The sequence below is a fragment of the Apteryx rowi genome, unplaced genomic scaffold, assembly GCF_003343035.1.
Source record: "Apteryx rowi isolate R43461 unplaced genomic scaffold, aptRow1 scaffold_86, whole genome shotgun sequence".
NCBI lineage: Eukaryota > Metazoa > Chordata > Aves > Apterygiformes > Apterygidae > Apteryx > Apteryx rowi.
Genome location: NW_020451160.1, coordinates 1,210,022 through 1,223,513, shown reverse-complemented (window position 1 = coordinate 1,223,513; position 13,492 = coordinate 1,210,022). Strand labels below are relative to the sequence as shown.

The 13,492-nt window shown below is 43.5% G+C and overlaps 2 protein-coding genes across 5 annotated transcripts in view; one reads left to right on the top strand and one right to left on the bottom strand.

The window, feature by feature from the left end:
• Nucleotides 1-2,368, top strand: part of NUP85 (nucleoporin 85) — a 23,222-nt gene extending 20,854 nt beyond the window's left edge. The window contains exon 20 of one of the 2 annotated variants that reach the window (XR_003257612.1): nucleotides 2,280-2,345. The gene's annotated coding sequence lies outside the window, so the exon portion shown is untranslated. Of the gene's footprint in view, nucleotides 1-2,279 lie in introns of both variants that reach the window. The other variant, XM_026090334.1, reaches the window with a different exon arrangement.
• GGA3 (golgi associated, gamma adaptin ear containing, ARF binding protein 3) overlaps nucleotides 1-13,472 on the bottom strand; it is a 21,487-nt gene extending 8,015 nt beyond the window's left edge. The window contains exons 1-11 of one of the 3 annotated variants that reach the window (XM_026090328.1): nucleotides 13,395-13,472; nucleotides 8,698-8,805; nucleotides 7,832-7,916; nucleotides 7,003-7,078; nucleotides 6,377-6,475; nucleotides 5,440-5,563; nucleotides 4,338-4,441; nucleotides 3,705-3,785; nucleotides 2,348-2,485; nucleotides 1,220-1,301; nucleotides 603-719 (exon numbers count right to left, since the gene is read on the bottom strand). In XM_026090328.1, the coding sequence (XP_025946113.1) occupies nucleotides 603-719; nucleotides 1,220-1,301; nucleotides 2,348-2,485; nucleotides 3,705-3,785; nucleotides 4,338-4,441; nucleotides 5,440-5,563; nucleotides 6,377-6,475; nucleotides 7,003-7,078; nucleotides 7,832-7,916; nucleotides 8,698-8,740 (949 nt within the window). In that variant the 5' untranslated portion in view covers nucleotides 8,741-8,805; nucleotides 13,395-13,472. Of the gene's footprint in view, nucleotides 1-602; nucleotides 720-1,219; nucleotides 1,302-2,347; nucleotides 2,486-3,704; nucleotides 3,786-4,337; nucleotides 4,442-5,439; nucleotides 5,564-6,376; nucleotides 6,476-6,998; nucleotides 7,080-7,831; nucleotides 7,917-8,697; nucleotides 8,806-13,394 lie in introns of those variants that run through there. The other 2 variants (XM_026090329.1, XM_026090332.1) reach the window with 2 other exon arrangements.
• Nucleotides 13,473-13,492: the final 20 nt, after the last annotated feature.

Below are 13,492 nucleotides of genomic sequence, written 5' to 3'. Positions count from 1 at the left end.
AGGCCACGAGAGAGCTAGAGAGTCAAGAGAAATGTATACTTTCTGTCTGGTCTAGACAGGAAGTCTATATATTTATAACAGTCTTCATATTTATAACAGTCTTGCCCCAACAAGAAGCTGTCAGCATTATGTATTTATTCTACTGCGTTTTATCCAGAAATATCAAAGTGACTCCCAAGTGGTGATTCTGCCACACAAAATACATCCAGAGCTTTCACTGGTGAAACTGAAGTGTAAAGCAGGTGACTGGCCTAGCTTCACACATGGAATCGCTGGCAAAGCCAGGAACAGGACCCCTGGCCTAGCTCCCACTCCCCTGCTCTTGTCCTTTAGATAAAGTTGTCCTCTTTTTACATGTCACCATTAAGAGACAGGACAAAGGTGAAAAGGAAAACGTATGAGAATTTCCAGCCACACACATTGTTCAGAGGCAGGTCCATCAATGCGTACTGCTTGGGAGCTGTCTTGTCCCCCTTTGACTCACAAACAGTTGGCCAGAAGAACCATCAGTACCTACTTAACTGCAATTAATAGGAAACCTTGTCCAAAAGATTTAAAATTGCAGGATTAAAAACAAAACAGTTAGTTTCTCAGGAACTCACCTTCTGCTACAGACATCACAGGGAGATCCACTTCACCATTGACCACTTGCCCCTCTATTATTTTTTTATAGGAATTTATCACACGGGATAAGTTGTCACTGGCCTGCAGAATATCCCCTACATGCAAGAGAGACAAAAAATGACCTCAAGGACTTCAGTAACTTCATTTTCACTCATGCTGAGTACTCAGTTATCAGCTAAATAATTAACAAGAAAAAACACAATTATTTGGCTGGGAGTTTCATTACTCTCTGTCAGTACCATCCTTCTCTAAGCAAGACCCTGACCTTGCTTGTACCATAGGGACTGCAGTAACAATAAGCACGACTCCAAGGCTTTGTTCCCCACAGCAACTCCCTTCCCCTTCCAAAGCAACTCCTGTCTCCCACACTACCCCCCTCCCCCCAGTCTCCCTAGCCATCAACTCTACTGTCTACCTTGCTTGAATTTAAATGATATGCATAGAGAGGAAAGGATCTTGTCTTTTATCTGCTTGTTCAAAGCAAAGTGAATCCACAGTGGAAGAGGCATCTTTACAGCAGCTGTTCCCTTACTACAACCTTGCACAGTCACAGGTCACGACAGCAGTCAAAAAGGAGAAGTGTGTTTTATTTTACCCAAACTGCTGTCATTATCCTCTGTCTCACTGGCCAGCTTGAATAACGTCCGTCTTTTGGTTTCACACCTTTCACAGAGCTCCTGGGAAGAGAGATTAGGACAAAGGGGCTCATCAGCCAGGGGCTACTGTCAGCAAAACCAGTCCGCACAGAATAACTCCCCAAGTGCAGAAAGCCCAGAAGAGAGTAACCAGACTCCCTGGGCTGAATGTCCTAGTGTAGCTGGACAACCAAGATCCTTCGTCCCTGCCCTATTAATGGGCCTGTGAAACGTTACATCAGCCTGGGAATCTAAACATGATCTGCACTTTCAACACAACATCTCAGTCCTCCCTCATATCGGCACTTTTGTCCAGTTCTCTCTGTAGTCCAAAAGTGTTGTGTGCCTTCTATTGCAGCAGTTCCTGAAAGCTCAAGGAAGAGCAGAACTGTGCTTCAGGCTCTATGCCTCTAATCGGTGGCTGCAATCACCCAAAGGAAAGGTGGCAGGAAGAAAATGCCACTATCCCTAATTCACAGGCAACAAACCAGCTTCTTAGGTTTTTTACCATCATTTCAGGAGCTTACTGTTAAATACATATATAGTTTTAATTTCTTAAATTAGATGCAGTGCAACTCTTCAAGGCCCTGGGTTTATCCAACCATCCCTGCTGTCTGTTTTGATTTTCACCTTCTTGACCATCTCCCAACCTTATAACACTAGCTAAAACTCTTTCTTTGAAGGGAAGGGCATTTTTTCTGCCTGGTTCAGCCTTCAGTGTATTCATTCAGAGTGCTGTGAGGGACAATTACTAACTGCAATCAGTGTGTCCTAGTAGGAGCAGGAATTACAAATTGCAGCTTCTCAATCCTGCTACACTGCATCTTTGGCAAACTGCTGTACCTCACTTCCCCCATGTGCAAAACAGAGCTATTACTCACTGTCCTTGAAAGGCACTGAGTCTTTGGTGAAAGGTGTTAAAAACATGATTATTTTCCTTCCTGCTGTTTCCAATGACTGCTCTTGTTTCTCGTCACTGCTCTCCATTTTACTGCACTGTTTTTATTGATCTTTGCACAGCATTACAATCTGGAAGAAGAAAAGACTGACTGCAGGATTTCTGGGAAGAAGGAGCAGCTCAGACCCACCTTCATGAGCTCCCTATCAGCCTCTGATGAATCCTCTTTGCTGTAATGAACCAACATCTCATTAAGCAGCTTCACGTTGTTATTCACTTCCTCCAGTGTGTGCATGCGTTTTGTCACTTTTTGTATCCGAGCCTCATCCTTCAGAGTGTAAAACAGAGACATAAAAAGTGAGTTTTCCAGTAAGGTCCACAGTATCACTGCAGCAAGTGTTATCTGTAAATCATGTCAAGTAATGTGTATTTAAGGTTGAACTAGAAAAAAAATATAATTTTCCATTCATGTGAAGCATCACTTATTCAATTATCTCTTCACCACCATTCTAAAATTTTGGGAAATCCCACAATTCTAACATGTCTCATTAAATAGATTTTAATGAATAATTACACAACTAAAAATAGAAGTGTTCAAAACAGTATGTTCTCAAAAGTTCCTTTCTGAGCTTTTCGGAAGGTGGGTTTTTTGGGGGGAGGTGGGGGAGAGGGGGGAGTTTGTCCTTGATGACATTTTATAAAAAAGATACATATGAAACAAAACATTTACTAGGAACAACCAACAATCTCTGGTAGAAAATGTCCAACCACCTCTGATTTGAGATTCCAACCAAAGACATTGGAGACTTTGCCCTGGGTGAAGAAGCTTGAACGAAAACATGATTTCAGTAACCTATACCTCCTCTTCAGTCTAGAAGCTACAGTCTCTTTTGCCAGAATCACAGTGAGTCATTTCCTGGACTCCAGGGTTTCTAATAACTGTCATGGGTGGATGCATCACAGCTCCACAAACAGGAAGGTGTTTCCATGAAGCCTGCTTGTGAGAAGACCCAGGCTGATGCCTCAGTCCTCAGTCACCAGGGGTAGTACTGCAATGTTCCACCAAATCCCGACATGAAAAACCATCTTGCGTGATGAGAATGTAGTTAGTTTCAACGTGCCACTCAGTCCTTGCCCCTTCTTGCCCTGTCCTCCAACAGCAATGCCAACTGTAGACATCTTTGTGATACAAACATCTCCCACTTGTGATCTAGTCAAAATTACCCACTCATTCATCTCACACAGAGCCCTACTAAGTTATCAGACTGCACTCCCCTACAACGCTCGCCAGTTGGACTAGATGGGAGTCAGTTGACTTAGTTTTTAAAACAAAACAAAACCCCACAAGGCTGGATGTCACTGCCAGGCAGTCTCATTCAGTCCCTGAGGTTTAACTAAGGAATTCACTAAGGTGATGCTCCTGGAGCCTGAAAAACCCAAGTTCTGCCATTCACACGATCCTAAAGCTTTCCACCAGTTTGGGGTCAAATTGTTTAAACCTGCAAAGCAGGCTGCTGACCGGGATCAGTCCTACAGGAATTTCTTACCTCTTTCACCATGGATTTTATAAGCTTGTTGGCCTCTTGTAAATCATCTGGGTTTTTGCTTTTCAACAGCTTGGCTAGAAGCTGTAAGATGAGAAAAGAATATTCAGGAAACAAAGACCTGTTAGCAAAGGGAAGCAGCAAGAGGAATTTAAGTGAACAATTCAGGGAAAAGAGATATAGCCCACTATTACAAAGCTTACACTGCTGTAATAGTTACAGTGACTTCAGCAGGAATCATTTATGGCTTTACTATTTTATACAAGTTACTACATTCTTACTTCTGTACAGGACAAATACGGTGAAATTTCAGAGACTTTTGACACCAGACCTGTATTTCTCCTGTACATCAGTCCTGGCACTGTCTATGAAACACATTCTCTGCCTTCTAGTACTACAGCTGGATGGCACTTTAACCAGGAATACCGACATAATCGTAACATAGACGAGGACTTAGCTGGGATTTCAGGTTAGGGAGACGGACAAAGCAGTCATACTCAAACCTGGGAGTTCTGTGAAAATATGGAACACGTCCCAAAAAATAAAAGCTGAACTAGTTCACTTTTCTTCCTTATTCTAAACGCGCATTAAGTAATCACTTTTGGTCAGTGATTATGATACAAGTCTTCACTATACCTTGGATTTCTCCTCATCATCAAACACAGGGTTTTTGGGACGAGGTGGTGGAGAAGGAATCAGGGTTCTGTCTGCAGGAATCACAGGATCAAACATAACGATTCCTGAAAGCAGAGAGGGAACCCACATGGGTTTGCACATGCAGTCACATCAGGCAGTGCACCCCACTATTCACATGCTGCTATCAAGGTGAACAAGCAGCCGATCTGTTCACTGATACTAGCACGCYGTTCCAATGAACAATACAGCATCGAAATCACTGAGCATGCTAGCTGGAAAAACAAGGAAAGTTTTCTTCAGAAAAAGGCCAAAACCCCAGCAACTGCGTTGCCATGTCCATACTGCTCCTCTAATAGCTCAGTATAATCAATAGCTCTCCGTTATTTGTTTTTTCCCCTTTCACATAAGCTGTTGAACCACCATGTGAAGCCCCGGACAATCCAGCTTTGTGCAAACTCAAGGGCATGAGATTTGTTTGTATAAAAGAGCTGAGCAGGAAAGCAGACAGTCATGCAAGATGGGGTAATGTGCAGACTCCTAACCATGAAGTGGGGAAAGAGCCAAGCTTCAGGCTCAAGTTCCATTGTCAAATCTCTAGGTTTCCCTCTACCCAAAAAGCTTTCCTAGAAGAGATTTTTTTTTGTGTGTGTGTTGAAGCCACAGGCTTCTCTCCTGAGCTTTTTTCACCTTGCCTACACAAGGAATTTGTATCAGCTTAATTGAAGGTACAACTGTAACGTGATCTGGTTAAAAGAATGCAAAAGGCTACGTGGAGGCTTTTATTTGGCTTTAAATTGTGTTTGAATAAATCATCTAATAACTAGCTCCAGATAAACTAAAAAAGGCCATGCAAAAAGGCCAAAACAAGCATTTACAAGGTGTTTAACTAATCTAATAAAAAAACAACCCAACCCAGCCCAAGACATTTAAATATAACTGGTAGCTTTCCCAAAGTTTCAGGAAGTTTTTGCCTTGTTCTATCCTCTCTCAGAGCTTGCCTTGACCCCCCCCCCCCATGTAATTAGAAGCTGCACATTTTGTGACACTCTTGCTTACAAGCACAGGCTGGAGAGAATGCGTGAACGAGCAGCTTACTTCCTACCTTGTCGCTTCAGCATGTAGTAGGCATCTTTGATTTTGGATTCTTCCGGCAGCGCCACTGTCCAGCTATATAGCAATTCAATGACTTTGGTTTTCACCTTCTCCGAGACCCGGTCTCCCAGGTACTGAGAGTGGGGGAAAAGACAGAAATCATTTTTTCACATTCTTCGTTTCTTTTTAAGAATAAAGCCCAAACCCAGAGATGGCAATTCACCGTTAGACATTAAAAGCCGTATATTCGCAGGTGATCTAAGATGCCTCTTATTAAGAGGGAAAAAAAAGCTCCTCTAATGTATTTGAAGTAAAAGTGAGCAGAAGCTTTACAATCATTTTCAGCAAAAGAAAGAGCAGATACACTGTTAGTTTCAGATTTTTTGCTATTTAAAAATTTTAGCAATACAGATATTCCCCTAACACTAGGGGAATTCCAGTCTATTCCCCTAACAAAGAATCTTGAAATACTTGACAGTATTATTCATGCCCTGGGGTGCTTCTATCAATTTTTCACCAGGTTAACCTGATCCTGGATATTGAGGGATTTGCCCAGGCACTCTTTACACAGCAAGTCAGCAGCACAGTGAGGATTACAACTCTGTGGTGCGTTGCTAAATCTCATACTTGAATCTTTGCATCACACCTCTCTTCTACTGATGCTGGGGGTTGATTTTTCTTAAAAAACACCCCAAGGTTTAAAACCCCTTGAGTTAAATGAAGCATTAGAATAGTACAAAGACTGTACACTGACAGAAAACAAGCACAGCTTACTGAGAAAAGTAATGATCAGAGCACAAAAAAATTAGCTAACAAATGCTCTTGAATATAGGTTAACATATGCAATGAGCCAGACAGAGCACTGCAACATTTTGGATGCTGCTTGTAGTATAGGGAGGCCAGACAAAAAGTAAATACAGTAGTAAGGCAACAAGTCAGGGACTAACCTTTGGAGACACAACTTTTATTAACTCATTTAAAAAGCGAAACTTCCCTACTTCATTATGAAATCTTCTCCCGCAATTCTTCATACAAGCTTCCAGCACCTGCATTCAAGTAACAGAAACGGGTGGTGAAATGAATGTCCCAAACCCACAATAACAGCATAGCTGTGTTCCGCTCATAGGGAAGCTCAAGGACCTGCACCAGCGAGATAGGGATTCCTGCTCTGAGATGCAAGGTGTGAATCCCACTTCTTTAGGAGCGTCACATCAATGCGAGCTGGTCCCCCACCCTTGGCAATATATATAAGGGTCAGAGCCATCTCCCCATTAGGGCTGACAACAGTGAACGTAAATCTTGCCTGAAGATAAGAAATGAAAGCAGATGAAACTAAAACAGTTATTTCTGGCTGCTCTACTGCTAATGAGCAATCTGGACACTTCAGTTACGTAACTGCCCTATCTCTCACTGTCCACTCCCTTCCAGCAGAGGAGAATCACGGAGCTCAGCCCCAAAACTGGCCCCAGCTAACCCCAGTGGACTAATACACAATGTGCTCCCCTTACACTCCACACACAAGATGTCAAATGATATATAACTGGATTTAACAGAGGGGGCAAGGACTACCTACTGTCAAGGCTTGGACTGCCTCCCATTCCTGTGGCGACTGGATTTTATGAGCCAGGAGTCTCACAGCTATCTGTGGCCTGAAACAAAGCAGACACCCATTATAAACAAAGCAGGCAAACACACTGAGGGATTTTCAGACTTCCACAAATTCTACTGTTTAAACGAGAGGTATTTCACATGATTAAAAGGAAATGCCACTTAGTACTTTTCATCTTTACATCAGTGTACAAAAGCTAACAAGAAATCTTCAGGGCATCTCGGAAAGCTGGGGTGTTTACACATAAAAAGGAAGCATAGGCTGGCACTCCAAGCCAGCAGATCCAGATTCCTCCTTGGGAGAGGCCCAACCGTTCGCAGTACAGTCCCGAGGAAATCACTTCATCTCTCTGTGCATTAGTTTCCTTTTTCTGGAAGAGGACCTTCCTTCCTGACCTCACAGAAATGCTGTGACCCAGGAGGTTTCCCAGTTAAGCCTTGTAAAGGTTTTAAAGATGTGAAGCCCCGTCAAGCCGTAAGAGGTATAAACCCTTTTTACAGACTGAAAAACAGAATCAGTTTGGCTAGATGAGAACCCCGCAGCTACAGAAGTTGGCATAATAGGCAGATTCAGAATTCATATTTTCCTAGTACTCAGTCTGGGTTTAAATCATGCTGCCTTTCACAGAAGAGAAACCAAATCTTGCAGCATCTTGTTTCTTTTATAACCAGATCTTCCTTGTGATATCAGTATATATAAAAGAAAATATGAAACTTCAATAACCATAGGACATATTTTACACTATGAATGTTAAGTTATAACATTTCTAAGTTTAAGTGCTTGGGACACCCACCCTTCAAGTTCTTTGTTGATCTGGTCACAGAATCCGATGATGTATTCCCAGTCTTCTTGCCTGTTAGATGGGTTAGTGGCTTTATCTTTGGCAAGGAAAAGAGAACATATTACCAAACGAGCAAAAGAAACAAAATAAAAGGTCATGCATTTCCTAGAGAAAAGCATTTGGCATCTGCCGCCGACTATAAAAAAGGAGAAATAAGTTTACATGTGGTGTATCTGTTTACCCAGGGTGTTCAGGGGGAAGGGTGTGCCCAAGTCAAGCCATCCAAATATCTAGGAAGACTGACTGCTTTCCAAAAAGCAGATGCCAGATCTCAAGTACTCATAAGCACAGTGTTTTATACTCTAAACGAGAGTACGAGAGAAAATACTTGAGCTCACACAGCCTCCCTCTGCCTGAAATGCTATCTCTTTCTATTTGGCTCTAACATTAAACTACTTAAAGGTTAAACCCTCATGCTTTCTAGATAGGAAATCCTTTTTGCATTCCCTGAGAATTTTGTAGAAGGAAGAGCTGGAATATCTGGTGTCTAATACAAGTCATTTAGCATTGACACTTGTTTTCAGAGTGCCAGCTGATTTGTTAGATGCCTTAGCATTTCTCCTGGGAAATAAGAACCAAAATTTATTATTATGCATTCAGTTGTTCTTGCAAGTAACAACACCACAGCCTGTACCTGACCAGGAAGTCAAATCCTGGATGCTCAAATTGGGAGACCGATGCTTTACTGACTGGGCTATTTCAGGCTCTTGAAGGATCCTCCCTCGAGCACTAGGATCTTGCTTATTGTACTGACTGCAGAATACTGAGGCTATGAAAATCTATTTTTATTACAAATGTATCTTCTCAACATACTTTACCTAATTCTGATGGAGCACTGAGTTTACAGTAGACGAGATTCATGCTTTAACCTAATTTTCTAGCTGAGATGACTGGACATGATGCAGTGGTTTTGTGGGTTTTTTTTACTGTAAGGAAAGCAACAACACCCTGTAGCTATATATCTATGGGATGGGGTTTAAGAAGCATTTCCTGAAATTTAAATACAAGAGAGATCAATACAGAAAAGAAAATATTATTTAGCCAGATAGTATAGGACAGGAAGGAAGGACAGGAAGAAAACAGCAAACATGCCTGTACTTCAGTCATATAGGGAAGCATAATAAAATCAATGCATGTTACATTACAAACTGTCATTTTTTATCATCATTAGAATATATCCTTTTTCCTTTTCATAGACAGATAAAAACAGCAGCTGCCAAATGACTCCTCTGAAACCTCCCTCGACAAAGTGCATCTTAGTCCTCCTACTGTAGCAGCCCTACAATGTTTGCTTGGCTTTTCTCCCTCACAGGAGAACAGCCATAATACAATTTTGTAAATTGTTCCACACATTGCATCTGTAAAATACTCTCCATAGGTGGATTCCTGTGCCAAGCTGCTTACTCTCCTGGGACCCTGGGTAAGCAAAAGAGGGCATCCAAAGAGGACTAACCATAGGATCACATCTTGCTGTACCAGCTAAGCCACTTTCTGAACTCAAGAGATTTAAAGAAGGCTTCGTTTCAAAAGCAGCTGCTGCAGGGCCAAGCAACTCTTAAAGCATATGTGGCACTCAGTCCTTATGACCACATTTGCAACTGCTAAACACCCGGGAAGCATCATGAAAAAACAGACTTACAACCTAACAACCTAAAGTCTTGTCAAGCAAGCCAAACRGCACTGTGTATGGTTCAGCACTCCAGAGCACCTCTGCTGCTTTGCATGCCCAGATAAAAGAAATACAGTTGCTTGGCTGGAGTTAATGGAATGTATTTAATAAATACAGGAAGAGCACAAATAAGTAAGGGCACTCGACTAAATGGGCCCTCTGTGGGTTGCACACCCTGAAATTGGGAAGGAGAGCTGGTACAAACAGGAAAATGCAACCAACATTTCCATGTCAAATCTTAAAGCTGCTCTGAACATCTCCAAAGTTTCCTCTGAATGACATTAGGTTATTTAACTGTCTCAGTTTGGACTCAGATTCATCATATAAGCCTAATATTGTGCACCAAAAGCTCTCATATAAAGACAGTAAAGTTTCAGGAGAGAGATTACTGAAGAGAGATGATGTTCCGCATAAAGAAACTCCCTGTTTCTAACATTCATAAAATCTCCATTTGAAACCCTAGTTCATAAAAGCTAATATGCTTTATCAGAAGTCCTGTGCTGGTTCTAAGGACTGATGTGTTTACATGGCACGACCATGTGGTGAGTACAGGTATTTAAACTGATTTGGGTACCAATCTCAGTACAGCCACGTTAACTCGGCATCCCAGATGGGCTAGTTTACCTTGCTTAACCTTTTCAGGGTGCCCCTACATGAAGCTGCATTGTGTCTATGAAGAGATAATCTAAAAGCCTCTATTTTTATGCAGAACACTCAAAATGTAGGCAGTAAGCTCCTCCGCATTGCCTTATAAATATGCTTCAACCCTTACATGAAAGGATYGGTTCCAAGAAGGAAACTTCTGTGCTCTGGAATATTAAATCCTTGGCTTCTCCATTCAAACCACCAACAAAGGCCTGTTTGGTACCAACTATAAAGTCTGGTTTCGTGGGGACACTTGTCCACTAGGCCCCAGCCTCAAAACCCCATTTCACAGGGACCCTCAAGTAGCACTTAAGTAAACCTGAATTAGCAACCTGGAAACAAAAGGCTCTGCACTACCCCAGCCCTGCCACCGCCTATGCCTTAGCTTTTAAACACTGCTGCACTCACAACACATAATATCGCTTCATACTTGACCCAAGCATTGGAGCCATTCAGCACTTGTTTGCTCTGCTAAGTTAATGAGTCAACAACATTCAGATGCATCACTAGACGTGAAACGAAGGTGCTTATTTTCTTTACAGAGCAAGGACTCTGGAACGCAGAGAACCACAAAACATTCATTGACTGGTAATGAACGCTCATGTTCTCCTGGGTTTACTTCTCTATTGAAAAGAGACAAAAGCTGACTCAGCAAAGGGTTTTCCCATATCAGGCTTGACACATGAACTGGGCATCTCCAACCGAAGCACGTCAGAGTCCAACGTTCATATTCTGCCTGTATCCCAGGGAGAAGAAGCAGGATGCTGACCCATGACAAAAGATGGAAGAAAGAAACAAAGACAATCATAATGTTTTATCCCTCTAAATCTATTATATAGCTGGACAATGTCTAAGCCTGTCTTGGATGAGATACAACATCAATAAGCTTCTTTGCGGGTGCAGTAGAACAGGCAGCACTAAAGTTAAGGGATCCAGCTGTGTTTGTACAACTGACATTATTTTCTAACCTCCTCTTCTACTTCGGATAAGTGCAGGAGAAGAGCCTGCAGGCAGGCAGAGGAACAGAAAAGATCACCCACTCTCCCCCCAGCTGCCTGAAAGGAGACTGAAGATGAGGAAGATGCTAGATCATCACAGGCTGAAATCCAGATCTTGTTGCAATATTAGGACATGAGAATGATGTTACTTCATGGGTCTATGCCTCCACCTAACAACACGAGACAGGGCAGCAAGGAAAGCTGCATACCACTGATACAGAAGAATCACTGCTAATAAGAATTTTTCCATCTTCCCGACTGGAAAGTTGGTCTTTGCTTCTGTGCAATTCCGGCCCTTCCCTTTAGTAAGGGCACAGCAGGTGCACACTCACAAGGTTAGCATTAGATGCAGTACATCTTTTTGATAGTTGTAAGAAAAAACCTCAGGAGGTCTGGTGAAAGCACTCAGATGCGCCAGCCTTTGCACTTTGCCTTCCTGGTAAGCACGACTCCTCCAGCAATCTCTGTACAATAAATCTCTGCTCCCCTCCAATGGGAGGAGCAATATAATCACACCAGYGCAAATCACCGGAGCAGTGACCAGGCATAAATGTATCATCTTAAATGACAGCAACACTCACGCCTCGAAAATTGTGTACATCTCCGCAATCAGGCTCGCTGCAATACAGAGGCAGACACAATTTCTCGCAGTGAGTAAGGCCTCTGCAACGCTCTTCTTCAGCACACGTTCCCCGGTGCCAGGCTACGCTACTGCACGGCCAACGGAGCCAACTGCTCTCTTAACTTCCACAAATGACAACAACCACCAAAAAGCAAAACACAGAACAGTCAGGAAGTTTTCCAGGCTACACAGCCTAAAATATCCTTCCCATCAGAGATATTTTCACACACAAACCGGACTCGGTGAGTCAGTTCTCCTTGGAGAAAAAGGAAGGGGATGTGGGTGTTTCTTGGTGCGTCTCACTGGCTACAATTAAAACGCTGAAAGGCATTGACAAACTGGGGGAGTTCAGAGGAGGAGCAGAAACGATCAGGTGACAGAAGGCATTGATCTAAAACCAGAACTAAGAGCTAGAACCATAGCCTAGCCAAGAGCTCCGATACTAGATGATAATATCATGCACGTATTTGAGTTTCGTATTATAATACCAAGAAAGAACAAGAATTATTTCATCATGTTTAAGGACGTAACAAAAAAGCGTAACAGATTTTTTACTCTAAGGTGTTTAGGCTAATGACTGTCTGCTATCTGCATAGTGCCCAGCTAGTTAAGAACTATACTCACTACCGTAATCAAACAAATAACTGTATTAAAAAAAAAAGGAAAAATCATCTAGGGAACAAGTTAGTGATCTGCAGGATAGCCTCCCCAGGGGAAGCAGCAGAAACCCCTGTACTTGGAATATATGAAAAGCAATTTCTGATCTTATTGACTCATACACGAGCCACCTCAAGATGCCTTAGTCCTAGGTCAGGATTGCACAGCACTAGGTGCATACAACATCCAAAAAGGCCTGTTAACTTATAGGAACTACTGATAACCAACCACACATAGAGAAAATCCTCAGCAATGGTTGTGAGATGGAGAAGCCAAAATTTCTTCTGTTTCTGATGTTTAAGATCCTGTGATAACAAGTTATTTTTTCTTAATAATGGATTTTTTAAACACTTCAGTCTGCAGCAGTTTTTCAATGGAAGCCCACAACTCTTACCCTGCAATTGCAGCTATGCATAGAGCAGAATCTGTCTGCTGGAAAAACCTGGTTGTATAACACAGGAACACAGTTTTAATTGTGAAATTACTGCGGTTCTCAACCTCACAGGCAGCATTAAAGCAGCACACCGGGCTAACAAAAAATCCGAGCTAGGGAAGAAGAGAAAGCAGGGCAAGAACGGCACCACGAAGCAGCGATAGCTTCGGCCGTGCGGAGAAGCACCAGCCCCGGACCTTCCCGTTCCCGACGGCTTTAACGAGCAAATCGCTGATGAAGGGACCGAAACCGCCGCGGTGCCTCCGCGCCTCCTTCAGCCAGGCCGCCGCACCAAGGGCCCCGCGCCCCTGCCCCGGGCAGGGCCCCGGTGGAGGGAACCAGGGCGGAGCGGGGCCGGCGTGAGGGGACCGGGACCGGGACCGGCGGGAAGGCGCCGGCGCTGAGGAGACGCGGGGAGGCCGAGGGGGCGCCGGCGCTGAGGGGCGCCGAGGCTCGGGGAGGGCCGGGGGGCACCCGGGGCCGCTACTCACTCAGCCACGACTCCAGGCTCTCCCCTTCCGCCTCCGCCATGTTGCCGCCGCGGCCCGCGACTCCGCCCCGGCCGCGCGAGAGCCGCGCCGAGCCCGGG